The sequence below is a fragment of the Peromyscus eremicus genome, chromosome 1, assembly GCF_949786415.1.
Source record: "Peromyscus eremicus chromosome 1, PerEre_H2_v1, whole genome shotgun sequence".
In the NCBI taxonomy this organism is placed as follows: domain Eukaryota; kingdom Metazoa; phylum Chordata; class Mammalia; order Rodentia; family Cricetidae; genus Peromyscus; species Peromyscus eremicus.
Genome location: NC_081416.1, coordinates 89379195 through 89398290, shown reverse-complemented (window position 1 = coordinate 89398290; position 19096 = coordinate 89379195). Strand labels below are relative to the sequence as shown.

General features: G+C 47.3%; 1 protein-coding gene across 2 annotated transcripts in view; it reads left to right on the top strand.

The window, feature by feature from the left end:
* Positions 1 to 19096, top strand: part of Tead1 (TEA domain transcription factor 1) — a 231700-nt gene that overhangs the window by 172281 nt on the left and 40323 nt on the right. For both annotated transcript variants that reach the window (XM_059268706.1, XM_059268697.1), the window contains 4 exons: positions 12484 to 12618; positions 13887 to 13933; positions 14757 to 14818; positions 16357 to 16481. In XM_059268706.1, the coding sequence (XP_059124689.1) occupies positions 12484 to 12618; positions 13887 to 13933; positions 14757 to 14818; positions 16357 to 16481 (369 nt within the window). The remainder of the gene's footprint in view (positions 1 to 12483; positions 12619 to 13886; positions 13934 to 14756; positions 14819 to 16356; positions 16482 to 19096) is intronic.

The following is a 19096-nucleotide window of genomic DNA, read 5'->3' as shown; positions in this document are numbered from 1 at the left end:
TTAGTGGTAGAGTGCTTGCCTAGCAAGCACAAGGCCCTGGGTTCGGTCCTCAGCTCTGGAAAATTAAAAAGAAAAGAAAAAGAAGAAAGAAAGAAAGAAAGAAAGAGTTCTCATGAGGCTGTGGTAACACATGCCTTTAATCCCAACACTCAGGAGGCAGAGGCAGGCAGATCTCTGAGTTCGAGGTCAGCCTGCTCTACCGAGAAAGTTCCAGGACACCCAGGGCTACACAGAGAAAACCTGTCTCAAAAAAAAAAAAAAAAAAGACAAGGAAAAGAAATGGAGCCCTCTGTGTCTCTCTCCATCAGCTAATACCTGTCAAATGTTCCAGGCATGGCGCTCATCGGTGGGCTCTTGGCAGCCAATCCCCTGTCCCATAACTATCCATGTAAATGGGACTCTGAGATGTAGGGCACTGTTGGCTGTTAGCAGAAAGAGCCACGATTTGATATGGAGGGAGCACCATGACCACATTCCCGAAGAATGACCTTCAGTGTCTGGGATTTTAAGGACAAATGTTTAATTCTGATGCGGAGCCTTCTGTGGTCTTTCATGGAAGCCCACAAGTTGTGACTTTGTGGTTCTGATTTCAAGAAAAAAATTATGGAGGAAACTACGGTTCAATAGGTCAAGTCCCTAATTGACTTGACAGAAGCTACCAAGCCTCCTAAGGAGCTAAGAAAAGATTAAACTCGGCTCTTTGTGAATCCTAAACTAGCCGAAGGCTTCATGCCAGCATACTGTGGAATGTGGCCACCCCTTGGTCCCTGGAGCTGGACACACAGCCCTTCCACTAAGTGCCTACGTTGCACCATTGAGCTGATCTATGGAGGTAATTTGGAGTAGACACTGGTGGTCACCAGTAACTTAGTGGATGGTGGTGCCTTGTCACTGATCTAAGGGCCTCAGCACAGTCAAGGAGGAAAAAGATTGGCTGTTGGTCTATCTGCTTGCCAGCCGTGTGACCCAGGGACATTTTAGTGTGATGTTGCTTCACTGGACACCAGCAGAACATGGGTTTGTGTCGCAGATCTTGGAGCGGGCAGGTGATCTCATAGTCCTGTCTCCACTCTCGGCTGGGCTCCCGTATCCAGTAGCTCACAGGGAAGACACAGTGACAGGTATCTTCAGAGTTCACCACAGGGACAGGCTGATTGTCCTGGTTGAACTCCCATAATAACTGATGAGCTAAACTCACAACACAACTTGAAGTCATCTTGAAAATGACATAAATAGCTTCCGGGTATCTAGTGGGGGTGGCAGGAAGTAGCCAAAATTCCATGAGCTATTGTGTTTTCCTTGAGAAAGATGTAGGAGGCTTGTTGGAGAAGGTGACAGATGACTTGGCCACCACTGGTCTATTCTCATTGGCAATGCTTTTTCCAGGCTGCTCACCATGTCTCCATATACCCAGAAACGAGAGTGGGATGTGTGTTTGGGGGAGGGGGGTGCACCTCCTGTGAATACTAAAACCAGGGTCTCATTTCCTTATCTTCCCACAGAGTTGACAGAATTGGCATGTGTACAACTGGGTCCCTGATGGGTACACTTCCTCATGAGACTACTTGCTTTAAACGTGTGTGTGTGTGTGTGTGTGTGTGTGTGTGTGTGTGTGTGAGAGAGAGAGAGAGAGACAGAGAGAGACAGAGAGAGACAGAGAGAGACAGAGACATAGAGGTCCGAGGACAACTTTCAGGTGTCTGTTCTCTCCTTCTAGCATATGGGTCTCTCGTCAGGCCATCCCCTTTACCCACCGAGCCATCTCTCCATCCAAGCCTAATGGCTTCTCCTTTACAGAACAGGGTGTGAGAGAATTCTTTAGGTTACTGGTTTTCCAGCAGCCCGCTCGTTTGCTGTGATAAAACACCATGACGAAAGGAACTTGGGGAGGGAAGGGTTTAGGTCATCTTGTAACTCTCAGGTCATGCTCCATTACTCATGAAACTCAGGGCAGAAACCTGGGGGCAGGTACTAAAGGCGAGCCATGGAGGAGCACTGTTTACTGGCTTGTCAGCCTGCTTTCTTAGACAACCCAGGACCGCCTGCCCAGGGGTGGCACCACTCCCAGTGGGCTGGGCCTCCCTCATCCATATCAGTTATTAATCAAGAAAATGCCCCTAGAGTTGTTTACAAGGCAATCTGATGGAGGCATTTTCTCAATTTTTTTTCATAACTCTAGCTTGTGGCAAGTTGATGGCATCTCTCCCTTCTTTTACAAGGGTATTTGTGGTGTGTATGTGTTGGGGGGTGTGGGGAAGTAGGTGTTGGCATTAGGTGTTTTCCACAACTTCTTTCCGTCTTACGTTGAGGCAGAGCTCCAGAGCTCACTGAGATTAGGCTGCTCCAGACATCCAGCTTGTTCCAGGATCCCTTGTTTCTACCACCTGTGTGTTGGGATTATAGAAAAGGCCACCATCCTGTCCCCCCCCCCCCCCCCCTTATGTAGGTACTGGGGAATTTAGACTCAGGTCCTCACACTTTCATGGGAGATACTCCTTCCCCCGACAGTCATCTCCCCCAGCCCACTGAAAAATAGCAAAGCTCATATTTTAAGTTGAAAATCTTACTGAAACTGTAACATGAAATATAAAAGTGGATTTAATTGACACCCACTCTCTCAGATCCTTAGCTGTACATTGTCCTTTGGCTGTTCCATGGAATATAGTTTGAGAAACCACCATCCATGCCTCAGGCAGAAGGCCAAGAAGGCCTCTAATCCTGGAGCTGGTTTTCAGCCTTAGTGTCCTACTAAGTGTGTGTTTCTGACTTGGGTTTCTCTGAACAAAAAATGACCCACAGAGGTGACAGAGCCTCTCCTATGGCAGTTTCATTGACCGTGTTGCTACTGACTGGTTCTCAGAGTGACTGTAGGCTCGATCACCTCCAGTATGCAGACTCTAAGTCTGTTTCCATTTTGGCACCCAGGAAAAGGTTCTATTGAGCTTTCAAAACAAAGGAGTGATTGCTTCATTCAGCCTCTGGGGTTTCTTCAAACCTGGTGTGCTGCAGGCCTTGACTTCGTAGAACTGGTAATCTGGGGAAGCACTCAACTTTGTGCTAATTCCCTGATTGGTTTCCCATAGCCAGGAATCGGCAGTAGCCATGAAACAGGGCCCAGAGAAGAAAGAATGCCTGACCCGAGAGTGGGACATTGAAGAATATTCTGTGGAGGGGATACAATTAGAACTGGGTGTAGAGGAACCCGTGAAGTTTTCATATAGGTAGGGTATCTGGAGCACCTTGTAGCACTGTGGAGGTGGTCCCTGGGCGATGATTGGAGCAGCCCTGTGTCATCTCACTGAAGTAGGAGCATTTGCCCAAGGTGCTAGGGAGCACACAGGTTATTCATAAGACCCTTTTGGAAAGACCTTACGGCTTGCTCTAGGAGGATGGCTAAGTAAGAGAGGCCAAGCTGGAGGCAGCAACCTAGTGCCTGAACTATGACTGTGATAGGAGAAGTGGGTGCCTGGACCAGGGGCTCCTCCACAGCCTGGGCCCTGCTCGGTTGCCTTCATTTGTCCCTTCTGGTCAGCCTCCACTGACTCCCCAGAGCCCTGGTATGACTGCTTTGGGCTCTCTCCTCAGTGTTCGTAAGAGAGAATTATGAACAGCAGTTCTGTTCTTAAGTCTGTAAAATATATGGTAGAACTTCTGAACAAGAATTTAAAAGAGATTTATTTATGTGCTCTGTGTATTTGAGAGTTTTGTCCACATGTACATATGCACCACGTAGATGAAGATGGCATCGGATTCCATTATATACAGTAGTGAGTGCTGGAATTGAACTCAGGACCTCTGGATGCACAGTTAGTACCTTTAACTGTTGAGCCATCTTTCCAGCCCCCTGAATAAGATTTTCAGCGACACATTTAAACTGTAGCTTGTTAAGAACTGGGAAATGGCAGAGTCAGTAAAATGCTTGCCAAGCAAACAGGAAGATCTGGGTTTAGGTCCACAGCATCTATGTAAAATCTAGGTGCGGGGGCGCATGTCTATCATTCTAGTGCTGGGGAGGTCCCTCGGGATCCCTTAGTCTTGCTAGGCAGCCAGCCTAGCTTGTCTCAGAACAATAAGGTGGAGAGTGATTGAGGAAGGAACACACACACACACACACACACACACACACACACACACACACACACACACACGGTGTGACGGAGGAGACCCAGAACTTATTACAGATTGGGTTCTTTTAAAGTAAAACTGATTAGCAGGGAGAGTGCATCAGTATTAACTATGAAGTTTTTACTCTTTGCTAAATTTTAAGTATATAAAAGTCAGTACATGATCAGGTGTGCTTGCTCATACCTGTAATCACAGCACTGCGGAGACAGGGGGATTGTCACCAATGTAAGGTCAGTCTCCTAGATCATCCATAGCTACGTCTCAAAAAGCAAAGCATAATACTTAGGTTTGTGTGCTCCAGAAGTGACTTTTTCTTGATGTTGTTACAAACGAGGAAAAACACTGTTCTGTACTCTAATTTTCTCCAACCCTCTTCCCTAACTAAACTTAGTCCCTCCTCCGCTTCCCCTACTCCCAAGCCTTTCTTTTGTTACTTTGATAAAATAAAACCAAGGGAAAACTCTGTCCCCATCTTGCCCTGACATTGTATTAAGCTGGATGTCACTCATTGTCTACCAAGAGTTCTTGCTGTTGCCCCTGACACCAACACAAGACTCCCTCAGTGTTTACAGCAGCCTCAGAAGACAGACTGGTCACTCACTATGACCCCAGATTCAGGCCATGATCATGTGGGAGAGATGCAAGGTGGAGCAGCTGGGGCTATAGCCCAGTGCCTGAGCGCTTGCCTGGCGTGGTTGAATCCCTAACAGCGGATAAAGAAGAGAAATGTGGACTGACAACTAAAACCATGCATTCGAGCAGGGAGGCTGGTGTCGGCCGCTGAAGTAGACACTCAAGAAGAGCCCCTGAAGACGGAGAAAGGAATGAACAGCATTTGTGGCCAGAGCACCAAAATAGTGGAAATTCACACAGTCAAGGGTTTATCTTATCTTGATGAAAACATCTAAGAAAGAAGCAAAAGTGTTTCCTGCAGGCCTCTGGGAACTTATCTTTGAGGATGCTTCCCTGCTTCCAGAGCCCCTCTGACCCAAGGCTCTTCTGGAAGTGGGTGTGTTTTAGATGACCCTCAGCTTTGTAGCTGTCCTGATTCCATCAGCAAAGTAGAAGATGGACCCACACAATACAGTAGGCAAGTGGCTTCTAAGTCTTCGGCATAGATGGATTGGAATGCACAGATGCCAGCTTGGAGCTGGCTGTTTGATTTAGGACCAGCTGCATCTGCTGCACCGATTTCTTTATTGTCATTGACACCCCAGTCCCCTGCAGTGAGTCTTACCGAAATCTCAGATAGGGTTCTAGGAGACAGCATAGTGGTCTGAGGAGCAGCCTGCAACAGTTGAAATTCTTCCCGACTCTGAAATGTTTTATTCTTCATAAATTTATCAAAATTAGTTCTTTCAGACTTTCTACAGATTGAGACCCAGCCTGCCATGAAAAAATAATGGAGCTGAGTTTTCCATATTTTTTTTTCCTCTGTGGAGTTTCTACACAGAGATTTCTGCTGAGTCTCTTTCTTCACCCAAGATGCCTAGAACCGTCGTGGCAGAGACCATGGGACACATACCTGGCTATGCAGATGACCCAGGAGATAGATGGAGCCAGCCTTTCTACCTCATGTTTGTGTTCACATGATTGTACAGCATGAGACAGTATGTCCTCACCGTGGCAAGAATCTGTCTTGGGCAGGTTTGTTTGTGTCCAGCCGTGGCACGCAGTGAAGAAAAGCTCCAATAGTGCCTCATCGTAGCAGAGCTGGCGAAGACACACGTGCCTCTGATCTGTCCAGTGACTGACTAAATTATTAGCTACATGAAGTCTCCTGAGGCCTTCCTTCATTTCTGCCCTGGGGCCCTTTGTGGTAATGATTTTCCAACAGACCTTTCTTTCCAGTCTACCATTGCTTCTGATAAGCAAAGAGCTTACAGTTCAAATCCTTGATTTCATCTTTTCAAGTTCAAGAACCTCCATGGAGCATTGCTCAAGTGCACCCTGCTGAATCCAGTTGGTGTTACCAATAAGGCCTACTCCAGGGGAGGCAGACATACTGCACTCTCTGTGGTCCTCTGGGCCACATATGAAGAGTGAGACCTGAATAGAACACAAGGTCCCAAGCCTTGGTGGGAACCTACATACTTCTGGCCATGTCTTGGGTTTGGGAATCCATGGCATCTTCCTTCAGGTTCTCTTGCCTTCATGACATGAATCCTTTGACCTCAGAGGTGCTTTAGCTGATTTGGGGTAGAATTAGAATCTCCACAGGAATATGGCAATGCAGGACTGACTTTGTGAGCCCAGCACTGAATCTGTTTGCCTTCCTGTGCAGGCTGAACTAGGCCTCAGTTTTTAGGGTAAACTGAAGCAGTTCTATTCTATGTTTTTATCCCTGAATTGAGAAATCTCATGCTAAGCAACCTCCAAGGTCTATCGGAGAACACTCTAGAATAATGTTGGTAGCCAAGATTGTACAGTGAAGACCAGAGCTCCTGAGCCGCAGGTCATAACAGGAGAGGCCTGGATGGTGGGCCAGTGGTTTGCCATCTGACCTGGGCTGCCCTTGTTTCTGATTTAGCAAAGCTAGTTAGGGCTCAGAAAAGCTTTGTGACCTGCCTAGGGTCACAGATCTGACCCTAATCATTAGCCTGTCTGAAGCCAAAGCCAAAACAGGGCTACCCAGAAGGGTTCCTGTCCCCGACTCGAGGTGCTGTGTGTGGGTTCCCTCCAGCTGGCCCTTCTCCTCTGAGTTTGAAGGAAATGGCAAAGATGAGCAGTGAGTACTAGCTCTCACTCCAGATCTCAACTGCCAGCTCCCAGACAGAAGGGCACGACACAGGAAGGTCTCTTTTCCCAGGGCCTCACTCCAGACCACAGCTGGCCTACATCCTCGATTCCTAGGACAGTCTCAAGGCTCACCTACCCAGCTCCTCATCTGCAGTTCTTTGTGAAGCCAAAGGCTCACATCAGAAGAAAAGAACCACTGTGGACAATGACACAGTGCTAAACATAGCTCTGTACATTTGAAAATGAACAATGTGTAAAAGCCTTGAAACATTTTTTCTTTGATGTGAATGGAGTCTTCGGCATTTCGAAATACAATACAATGAATTAATTGCTACTCATTAGGCAGCAAGTCAGGCCAGCGCTGAATGTGGCTTCCCTCCTCCACAGTAGCTGTGGCCTGACCAGAGTCGCCCCTTTTGTATTTGCTCCCGCCTTCTGCAATGATAAGCAAATTAGAGATCGGAGCTAGAAAACATTCAAGTGCCCCATCCTTTGCCCAGACCACCTTATGTTTTTGTGATGTTTATCTGCTCAAGGGTCACAGCTAATTATTACAGAGGTCACGTGAATCCACACTATGCTTGATTAGAAACATCTGCAAAAGTAATTCTTAGGGAAGTATTTTGTGTTGTGTTTCTGGTGGGGGGAAAAAAAAGGTTTTTCAAGCAAATTGCTGTTTTCCCTTCCTTGCGTTATAATTTTATGTTGCTGGGAAAAGTGTTTGCAGGAAAGCATTTAATAGCTCATGAGAGCTTTTTACTGTTGGTCTCTGTGACTTCATATGTTTTTTTCCTGCAGTATTGCTAATTTTTCCATATGAATAAATCAGATTGGAATCTTTAAATTCCAGATGATAGTTCACGAATAAGTTGGTGTGTTATATGCTTTATATATATACACTGTATATTCTGTATATTAGAACTTTACAGGTTATATATGCTGTGTCTAGCATGCTGTTCATTAACGGCTAGCAGCTGAGATACACTGCGTATAGGAGCATGCATTCTGTTTATTATCCTCAGTTTTTCTGTGGATAGTGTCTAGCGACAGTGAGATGGTTTTTGCAAACTGGATGCTGGCAAACCATTGAGAACGGGAAAGACTCATATAATACTTACAGTGTCTAGACTTGAAGGGTGTCCTCTTCAGCCATGTGCATTCACATTGCTGCCTTTCCATTATGTATATTACGTACAGGTATTTTCCTACCACCACGTCCATTTTGATCACAAAGGGGAGGCAGTCAGCAGAACAGAGCTCATCTTCATGAAATATGAAAGCCTGTTTCCTTACTAACAGTTTGGAAGGGAGTTTATGAGTGATTGTGCAGATGGGGCAGGGCCAGTGAGGCCCTTGATGGTGTACGGCATGAGTTGAATGGTGAGGAAGAGGGTAGATAATGAGACTCTTACCTCTAGCCCAGACTTTTCCAGCATCTTTGGCCCATGTTTTGCTACTCTCTAGCAGTTCAGCAGGCCATGGGCTCAAGAGGGACAGGGCGTATGAACTTGTCCCAGGTCTCTCCTCCTTGTTTTACTTCTCCTGTGCTCCTGTGTACATACACACATAGTATTTCCTGGAGTCTAAGATGGGCAGAGTATAACTCAATATTGACTTCCTACAGAGTTTCAAGATAAAACAGTACGTTCATCCTTTGTAAATCTCATCCGCATCTCGGGAAACATCGAGAGGTGCAAAATACATCTCAGAGTGAAATTAATTTGCTGTGTGAGCATAGCTCACATTTCTTACATGCACCAAGACTTACTGTGTCCATCAGCCCCTCTTCGGTCTGAGGGTGAGAGGAGCCAACAGATAAAAGGCCAGGATATTATCCCATAGTGACACAGACAAGCGATTTACCCAGGTTTGACACTTAGGGTGATAATTTTTCCAAAGGTAGATATGGGTCTCTGTGCTGCAAATGACAGCTGCAAGATCGTCTTGCTGGACCCCCATCTCAGGGTGAGAAGGTCTGCGCCAGGCTCTTGCCCTGATTTTCAGGTAGCCCCACCAGTGCTTATTCTCTGTCTCCAGGGTTGCTTTGGGTTATAGATCCCCTCCCCTAAACACACACACACACACACACACACACACACACACACACACACACACACACACACACCTTTTAATTTACCAATGTATCTTGTAGATGAAGGGCCACTGCTCTGAAATTTAATGAATAGAGTATTTCTGCTGACAAAGGTAGGAAGTCACAAGTGTAGACATTTTAGTCCATTTACAGAAAATTGCCTGTTCTCAGGCAGGTGGGTCAAGTGCAGGAGTCACTACTTGAGATAACATTTCCATCCCACACTTGGCTTTCTGTCTGCCAGGACAGGCAGCTAAGAGGTGCCCAGATTTGAACAAACTACTAGGTTGCTACTGATCATTAGGTCACTGGCCTTATAGATTATGATGTGCTGGTTATAATGGATTTCACCAGCCACCTTCATAGCTACAACTATGTGCATTTATAATGGACCCAGAAGGGTGTAAGGAATTACGGTGCAATTCTTCCTAAAGTGAAGGAAATGAAAGGTGTGGCATGACTTGTCCTAGGCAGGACAGGAAGCCAGGCACTTCACTCCCCGACAGCGTGCACTTCTGTCCAAGAAAGCTCTGGGTACTGTAGACATCACAGAAAACAGTGCCCTTTCTCCCTTGCATTTGAACTTTGTTTTTTATTTATGTACCTGCCAGAGTGGCCAGTAGTCATTAAACAGATGAATCAGGGGGCTGGAGAGATGGCTCAGTGGTTAAGAGCACTGACTGCTCTTCCACAGGACACGGGTTCAATTCCCAGCACCCATATGGCAGCTAACAGTTGTCTGTAACTCCAAGATCTGACACTCTCACATAGACATACATGCAGGCAAAACACCAATGCACATAAAATAAAGATAAATAAATTATTAAAAAAAAACCAGACAAATCAGATCTTGTTCTGAAGCTATAAGAGCTAAACAGCAAAGATAGTTTCTTTTCTCCCTTCAGGCTGACTAATTTCCTTGTTCCAAAAGAAGAGTGGGGCTGGTGAGATGGCTCAGCAGGTAAAGGCGCTTGCTGCCAAGCCTGATGGTCTGAGTTCAATTCCAGGGTCTCACACAGTGGAAGACGAGAACTGACTCCTGTAAACTGTCCTCCGTCCTTCACATGTAGGCACATCCATACTTAATAAATGTTAAAAGTTTAAGGAGACTATCAAGCCTTCATGGACATTTTGAAGAACGTTCGAACATACCTAGCAAAGAGAAATGTTTCAAGCTGGTCCTCATAGCCAGTAAGTCTTGGAGATTCAAGGAACTGGTTTCTCTCTGGACCTGAGCTTTGGTTTTACAAGTTGCCTTACTAAAATGTACCAATCATATTCCACACTGGGGCAGACAGAATCACTCCTCTCATCAGCATTTCATAAACACAGAACTCACAGGTCTCTGAGAGGCTGCAGGACTTTCTCACGGAGCAGAGCCAGGTCTTGGAGTGATTTTGTACCTGTTCTTCTGAATTCACACCAGCTGAACAGGCAATGAGTCAGGGCCTCTCTTTTTGATTCTGCGCCCCAAAGAAGTTGTGAAGCCTGGGAAGGTCACAGGGAAGACACCTGTGACCGTTCTCTCAGTCTCAGCAGATTGCCTAGTGAGCTTTTCTAACCTCACCAGGGGTTGACTGGCTTCAGAGCCAGAGTCTAATGTGATGGGCCCAAAGACAAACTAGCAAGTGTGTGTTGGTATCGTGCACTCTTCACTGTGAGTAGAGCCATACTTACTGCTCATAGGTTCCCTTCTGAGGGGGATGGCTGGGCAGTAAGTATGTATATGGAGCCTTAAATTTTACTTACATCAACTTCAGGTTAGACAGATGTCAGGTTAGAGGTTTGACTGGCTAGTTAATAAAACCTGCCTTGAAAGAGTGCAGTCCGGGGAAGAGATCTTAAGCATCATTCCTAGTCACCCTAGGCCATTCTAGCAGGGACCAGCAATCAAGCCAATGTCCCCAGGCCTTCACTGTGTCCTTGATGCAGAAGGTGCCATGGCATGGCAGATGTTCACAGTGTCTGAGTGCAGCCTGGAGAGCTGGCACAGGGCTCCCTGCTCTGGAGTACAGAGTACAGAAATGTAAAAATGCGTGCTAGCTCTTCCTGCTCCCCTTCCTTCCACTCACTTTCAAAAAACTTAGAATATTTTTACTCTTTGAGAATCTGTCTCTTGGTAAGAGCTTTTAGAAAAATTCTCATGGTGTTCCTGGTGTGCTGGGACAAAGTGCTGTCCACACTTTGGAGAATCAAATGCATCTTCGTTAGAAGCTTCTAGAATAGTTTCCTAGTCTGATTCTTTCTCAAGCTCCTCTTAACCTTCTCTTTGGCAGCTCAGCCTGTTTATTTCTCACCTTTGGTTAACTCTGTACACATGGGAGCTGCCTCCTGGCTGATACTTAGTGTCTTCTCAGCCACTGTCCTTCGTCATAAACTCTGAGCAGCAGCTTTGTAGAAGGCACCAGTTTGTGTTGGTGTCACTATTTTGTTCCTGCTTCAGTGGCCTCTGGGCTCTGATTATAGACCCTCACCCCTCAAGCCTTGCGAGCACCCATGGGGCCTGCCACACACAAGGCCTGACCATTGTTCCATCTGTAATGGGGACACCACATAGCCCCACAGTCAGGGAGTTGGGGGGTCAGTTCTGTCAGTGGTGGTTTTTGGATAGCTATCCGTGTGATACTCTCCTAAAGTATAGAAAATGACCACATTCACGTATGCATTTTTATAGCACTCGGATGTTGTGTTTATATACATGTGTATTTTTTAACTAAAGAAGAAAAGTAACCCTGCCTTTGTACGTGATCCTTTTAACAAACTGTTTATTATTGTATCCAGGTAACAAGCATGGTAAGTATATTCTCTAAACTGAGTATTCTGTATTTTAGCTGTGCTTGGCAGACTTTTATTTTGGCTAGCTTTATGTTACCAGTCTTGGCTTTTTAGAAAAAGATCCATTTAGGAAAGGAAAGACTGTAGCATCCCCTACACTCCGAGCTTTGGTAAAGGAACCACTGTAGCCTTAGCCCCATAGCATGTGCCCTGACAGCATGCTGCTTGGCTGCCCACCCCCTGCCCGTCTGCTGCTTCTGAGCTGCCCCTCCATAGATATCTGCCAGGGTTCCTGGGCCTTGAATGACCCCAGAAGGGCCTGGCACTGTGGCCCAGGGACAGCAGGCACCCAAATAGTGCTCCCTAAATTCTGTAGCTGGCCCTGCCCCTGCTGATAGCTGTTCTTCTTACCCTTCACTTGAAAGCAGGGTCACCCCTACCCCTAGTGTGGTAAGTCATTGAGAATTCTTCTGGAAATAGAAACAATGAATACATTGTTTGGCTCCCTGTCTATTGGAAAATGGATTAAGGGTTTAAAACCCAACCTTGCCACTAGGTATTGCTTGCTAGTAGCCCTAGTTCCATGAGCAAGAGTCACAGCCTCCTGGCTGTGGTGTTCTCTCTGTGCATGTGTGCTTCCCTGGCCCCTGTGTGGCTCTGTATTTTAGTCCTTGTGCTCGTGGCTGTACTTTTTAACCCACATGGTAGCCATGTGTTCCATATTAAGTCAGTGTGTCACTGTCATCTTCAAGGATCAGACTGCCAAGGACAAGGCCTTGCAGCACATGGCTGCCATGTCATCAGCCCAGATCGTCTCGGCTACTGCCATCCACAACAAGCTGGGGCTGCCTGGAATTCCACGCCCCACCTTCCCGGGGGCACCGGGGGTAAGTTAGGAACCAAATCCAGGAATGATGGTTTATTGGGTATGATTGTGTAGCTACTCAGGATGCTGATTTTTAGGAGGATCACAAATTTGAAAGCCTGTTAGGGCTACACAGTAAGTTCAAGGCCAGCCTGGTCAATTTGATGAGGCCCTATCTAAAACCAGAATTAAGAGGGACTTAGTGAGAATGTGGCTCAGTGGTAGAGCACTCACTCATCATGTATGAAGCCCTTAGGACAGACCACAATATCACAAAATAGATAGTGGATGGATGGATGGATGGATGGATAGATAATGAATAGAATAAAAGATAGATGATAGATGGTATATAGGTAGATGGTGGATATACAGATAGATGGTGGATGGATGGATAGATAGATGATAGATAGAGGATGGGTAGATGGATGGATGGATAGATATATAAGACAAGGAAGGTGAAAGATGAGGCTAGAAGGAAAAGAAGGATTGGTGGGAAGGAAGAAGGGAAAAGAAGAAAAAGGGGAAATAAGAGGAAGGAGAAAATTGGGAAAGAAATGAAATTAAATATTTTGTTTCTGGTGACCTATTTAGTGGTGGCCTGCCTCTTTTCCTCTTTTTCCTGGTTCTTGGTCTCCATCCCTGTATCCTCAGGGTCACTTTATAGCAACCACTGGGGCAGCTCCCGAAGGCCTAGAAGCTGTCTGTTACATCTTGTTTTACCCCAGGGCCATCTTCAGTGGTCTCAGTGTTATGCCAGTTTTGTAGATCCTGAAGCTGAGGTTACTCAGTAATGAGGCGCCAGTAGAGGTGACATGGTCATTCCGATAAGTAATACTGTCAGGATTCTGCCCTTCTCCCTCTTGATGGGGAATAGCAGGTACCAAAGGCCTTAGGTATGCTCATAGCAAAAAGGAGTGTCCTAGTTGCTTCTCCAAGCTCTGGCTTTGTATTTCAAAGTCCATGTGTTGCTGCATTGGACCTTGGGAGCTACATACTGCAGGGTATACAGGAAGCACTTGGAGTAGAGGAGGGCCAGCCTTTGCAGAATAAACTGACCTCTTGACCTTAGGAGAGTTTTCAGAACGTGGTGGCTAAAGGGAGCTGCTATTACCAGGTCAGGGATAGGCTGTGGTCTTGAACACGGCACCAGCCACACCTGTACTGAGGATGCCACAGCAGGCGGGTGGGAGCAGTCTGGTGTTCTTCAGTAAGGGCTTATCATGTGGCCATGTCCCAAACTGTACTTTAATGAGAACTTATAACCTGAAGCTTTTGCCTCTTGCTTTCCAGTTCTGGCCTGGAATGATACAGACAGGACAGCCGGGATCCTCACAAGAGTAAGTCTGTGAAAGGCCCGGACAGCAGGGGTTAGCCCACCCTGGGGGGATTTCTCCTGCACTAGGCTTTCTTAGGGGATAAGGGAGAGAAGACTGTCAAACGGAAGTCCCTGAATCTGCCTTTCCTTATGTCCCCATGTTCTCGGACATGAAAAGGAGCCACCTTTGAGAGTATAGATTCCTTTCTCCCACCTTCAGTATTAGCAGTGATACAGCCGGAAACTTGAATTAGGTCTCCCTTCCTTTGTGGCTTTGGCTGCAGCACCAGAGTCTCCCTCACCTGTGAAAGGTCAACAAAGGTGCTGTCTCTTTCCACTGTGGTTGTCCCTGTGATAGGAGTGCCTGATAGAAAATCCCAGAGACCCCTTGAATTCAGGGAGCAAGCTCAGCCCACAAGAGGTGGAAAGGAATTTTTCTTTGTATATATTGAGCCATGTGGTCTGGAGAAGGGAGATTCTGACTCCTGGCATCCTAAACCTTTCCTAGGCCATGACAGATGACCTAGGTCTGTGTGGGCATGAAAAGTGCTCTCCATGGGTGTCTGCTACACCATGGGGAAGTCAGGATGAACCCTCTCCAGCTCGTCACACCAAATCATTGTGGGTGTTTGGTCCTCTGCAGCCTGCTGGCCAGCCTCTCCCTTGGAGGGAGAAACTTCCTTTTTGTAGATATAATTCAGCATGGAATGGGCAACCCAGTGCAGGCAGGGAGCCAGGCAGTGTGATGGGGTCATGGGGGAGTCCTGCTGGAGGCCAAAGCCAGGCCTGGGTTGTAGCCACCACTGTACCCATAATTTTAACTCTTGCTAACTATTTGTCCCTAGTGTCAAGCCCTTTGTGCAGCAGGCCTACCCCATCCAGCCAACAGTCACAGCCCCCATTCCAGGTAAGTCTCCCTGCTTCTTCAATGGAGAGTGAAGGGCACCCTGGGTCTCAAGAGTGCAGTGATGCTGTTCTTAGCCACCAGCTGCCCCTCTTCTTTTCCCTCCTAAGGGTGGGCCCTATTTTGAAGCCAAGAAAAGTCTCAGGCATCTCCCATCAGATGCTGGGTCCCTTCACTCGAGAGTTCATCTCCTAGGGGCTCACTAGTTAAGAGCCCCAATTGCCATTGCAGAGGCCCTGGGTTCGTTTCTCAGCACCCACATCCTACCTTATAACCATTTGTTAATCCAGTTCCAGGGGCTACAATCCCCTTTTCTGACCTGTGGGCACCAGGTGTGCACATGGTGCACATACGTGTGTGCAGGCAAAACATTGAAGGTGATAAAAATTAGTAGATTAAAAATAAATCTGAAAGCAGCCATGTCTCCCAAGAGCTCTTCCTGCGGGGTTGTCGGGAAACAGGAAGCCTGGCCACTTTCACTTAAGACGCCGGGTCCCACTTAGGAGGGAAGTTGTTGTGGTTGCCGTCTTCAGCAGCTGCCAAGTCCTGTACTCTGAGTCAGGCACAGTTAACTTCAGCTTTCTTAGCTAGTGAATTTTGGTTCCTCGGTGGCTCCCTTCTGTAATGAAGGGCTGACATGGACGCTCATAGCAGAAGCTGTGAACCTGGCTGGCCCATCTGGCTCCCCTTCTCATGAAAACTCTCTCATCCAAATACACATAGTGTCACTCAGCTGAAATTCTTGAGGTACTGTATAATCTTTGACCTACCCTTTTAGTGTCCCAAGTAAAATTGCAGTCCCTTGTTACCCTCTGTTTCCATGGAGCACCCTGAAGGAATGTTCCTGGTCTTGAGATGGAAGATGAGCCAATAGCAGCAATGCTGTATGGGTCCTGGCTTCACAGGATGCCTTCACAAGCGTTTCCTTAGATGCTTCTGCCGTTCTCGGCTTGCTCTCCAGCCCGCCCTCTTTACCCAGGATTACCTGCCTATATTAGTTGCTTTGACAAAATACCAATACAAGCAATTGAAGAGAGGAAAGTTTTGTTGGGTTTCTCAATTTGAGGGTAGAGTCCATCTTGGCAGTGAGGTCATGGTGGCCGGAGTGTGAGGTTGCCAGCTCGTCACATTCTCTCCACAGGCAGGAAGCAGAGAGAGATGAATGGTGATGCTCAGCTCTCTGTTTCTTTTATATGTTGTCCAGGGCCCTAGCTGTGAGATGGCATTATCAGGATGACTCTTTGCTTTTCCTAAGTTAAACCTCATAGATGTTTTACCATAGTGATTGTCAGTTGAAAGAAGCTGACAATGGACATTAACTATCAACCAGCAGTGTCCTCCTGCCACAGTCCCTTAACCTTAGTTGGAGCTGTCTTCACGATGAGCCTCGTGTAATCTGTTCAGCTGTCACACTGCCTGAGTGCCCTTAGTGGAGGGAGTTGTCCTTTCCCTCCAGGTCCTCTGTGTTCGGAATTCCACCCCGTTGAGGTCTAGGAGGAGGTGCATGTGGACTTGTGTAAAGGTGACAATTGTTATTTCAGGGTTTGAGCCTGCATCAGCCCCAGCTCCCTCAGTCCCTGCCTGGCAGGGCCGTTCCATTGGCACAACCAAGCTTCGCCTGGTGGAATTTTCAGCTTTCCTTGAACAGCAGAGAGACCCAGACTCGGTGAGTATGCCCAGAGGGGTGTGGCTAGGGGCAAGTGTTCCATGGCTGCTCATTTCTCCACTCTGTGGTCTGTCCCTTACTGGCCCCCTTTCCCTTACACCTCCGTGAAATGTCCTGTGTCAAAACATGACATGGAACAGCCGGGGAGCCCTTCTTCACCCGGGGAGAAGGGCGCTGTTGGCAGTAGCTCCAGCTTCAAAGGTGGGTGTTTATTGGACCACACTGGTGCTGCTTGGACCACAAGTTCCAGGGAGTACCTTGGCTGGAGGCAGGCCCTCACCAGGCTTATGTAACGTTTATTGAGCATTCTTATGTGGCTGATATGATGTAAAGTATTTGGACACTATTAGATAAATGATGACAGTGGACTAGTAACTTCTTCAATCATATAGTTAATATTTCTGGGTTAAAGGTTCCTTCTAAAACACTAAAGTCTAAACAGTCAGCCATCATATTATCCAGCATCTCTAAGTCTGTGGGTCCCTCATCCCCCCTCCCCCCCAAAAAAAAACGAAAGCATCATCTTCAGAAGTAATGTTGGTGCTCTGTAGACTGCAATGCCTTATCATGCTGTAAACACCAGAAACGCAGGCATCTGGACTTTGTTTGTCATTTTCTCCTTCTCCTTCCCCACCCACTCCATCTTGTACACATCATCCCATGCATATGCGAGCCTCCCTTCTTGCCCACCCCAGAAGCCAGTACCCTTTGTTCACGCCCACTCCTTGGCTGTGAGTGTGAGGGTTGCATCTGTGTGTGGGTGAGCCCCAGGCAGCAACTGAAGCAATCATGAGTTAGTGTTGGGATCCTCACCAACTCCTTGCCCTACTGTCTCCCAGCTCTGACCTCTTTGGGAACCACGCTGGACATGTGGTTCCAGGAGTCACTGTGGGTCTTGCTGTCATCTGTTATCAAGAGAAGGAGTCATAGGCAGGGCTTGGTGGCACTCACAGAGGCAGAAAGATCCCAGTGAGTTTGAGGCCAGCCTGATCAACATAGTTCTAGGACAGCCAGGGCTCCATAGTAAGACCCTGTCTGGGACACAGAGGGAGGGAGGCAGGCGGGCAGGCAGACAGACAATAGACAGACAAACAGAGGTGAGCACACACAGTCATAAGTGAACAGTATGCTGACCTTCAGATGTGACTGTCCGAGCTTCTGCTTGGCTGAGTGCAGAGATAGGTACCCAAGGCAGAGACGCTGCCCCAGAGGTTATCAAAGCACACCAAGAGTTCACATGGGGCCTGCCTATATACCTGCCACCCTGAGGGATGGCAGAGAATGGGGCTATGTAGCAGGAATCTTAAAAGTTCTTATTAATAAATCAACCTGGGGCCAGTTATTGGGGTGAAATGCTGGAAGGTCAGAGAGAGAGAACAAGCCACAGCTAACCTCACCTGGTCAACTTCTCAGCTGGTCTTGTTTCCTCAGACTGGAAGCCTCTGTGTCCTCATATCCGAATGGCTCTCAGCTGAGCTGTGCTGCTAGAAGCCTGAAAACTTAAACAGCCGAATGCTTCTAGTTTCTGGTCCTCACGCCTTATATACCTTTCTGCTTTCTACCACCACTCCCTGGGATTAAAGGCTCGCTTTCTGGGATTAAAGGCGTGTGACACCATGCCTGGCCGTTTCCATTGTGGCCTTGAACTCACAGAGATCCAGGCAGATCTCTGCCTCTGGAATGTTAGGATTAAAGGTGTGAGTGCCACCATTTTCTAGCCTTTGTATCTAGTGGCTGTTCTGTCTCTGACCCCAGATAAGTTTATTAGGGTGCACAATATTTTGGGGAACACAATATCACCACAGGGCTGCTCCAGAGTTAGGGGGCAGTGAAGTAAAGCGGTAACAAACTGGGGTGCTGCCGCAGGGTCTGCTCTTCTCCGGTGCCTGGAGCCTGTCTGGGAAGCGTTGCCTGCTGTAGGGCTAGTCCACACAGGTGGGGGCACTGTGAGACAGCAGCAGAAGAAGTCTTTGCTTCTGCCTGGAGGCCGGCCTCACCTTCTCCTTCCTGCATCCCGCTTGTTCCCCTGTGCCTCGCCATTGACTGTCCCCATAGGCCCCTTTAGGTAGGTTCTGTTTTCTCACTTTGCAGAGGAGGAGACTGAGGCCAGGTGACTTGAGCTATACAGTTAGCAAACAGAGGAGCAGACTACATCCTCCTAAAGTGTTCTCTCCTCACTGCTGTAAATCACACCGTTGATGAAGGACCCTGACCGCCTGCATGGTCCGTCCTGAGTAGGTCTCTCCCTCTGTACCCTATTGCTGATGTTTGAAATACTCCTAATTAAACACACATCAGATTTCTTGACCATGGTCCCTCCATGTGGGCAGAACATCCTGAAAGCTGCAGATGCTCAGTTCCCCTATAACCTACACACACCGTCTCCTGTACTTTAAATTATGGACACGCACGCACACACACACACACACACACACACACACACACACACCCGCTTGCGCACGTGCTCTCTCTCGCGCTCTCTCTGTCTGTCTGTCTCTCTTTTTCTTTTTTTCGTGTGTGGTTTTTCAAGACAAGGTTTCTTGTTGTTGTGAATTTCTTATTTTAAATAGTTTCATACTGCACTGTTTGGGGAGTGTAGATAACACTATCCCATA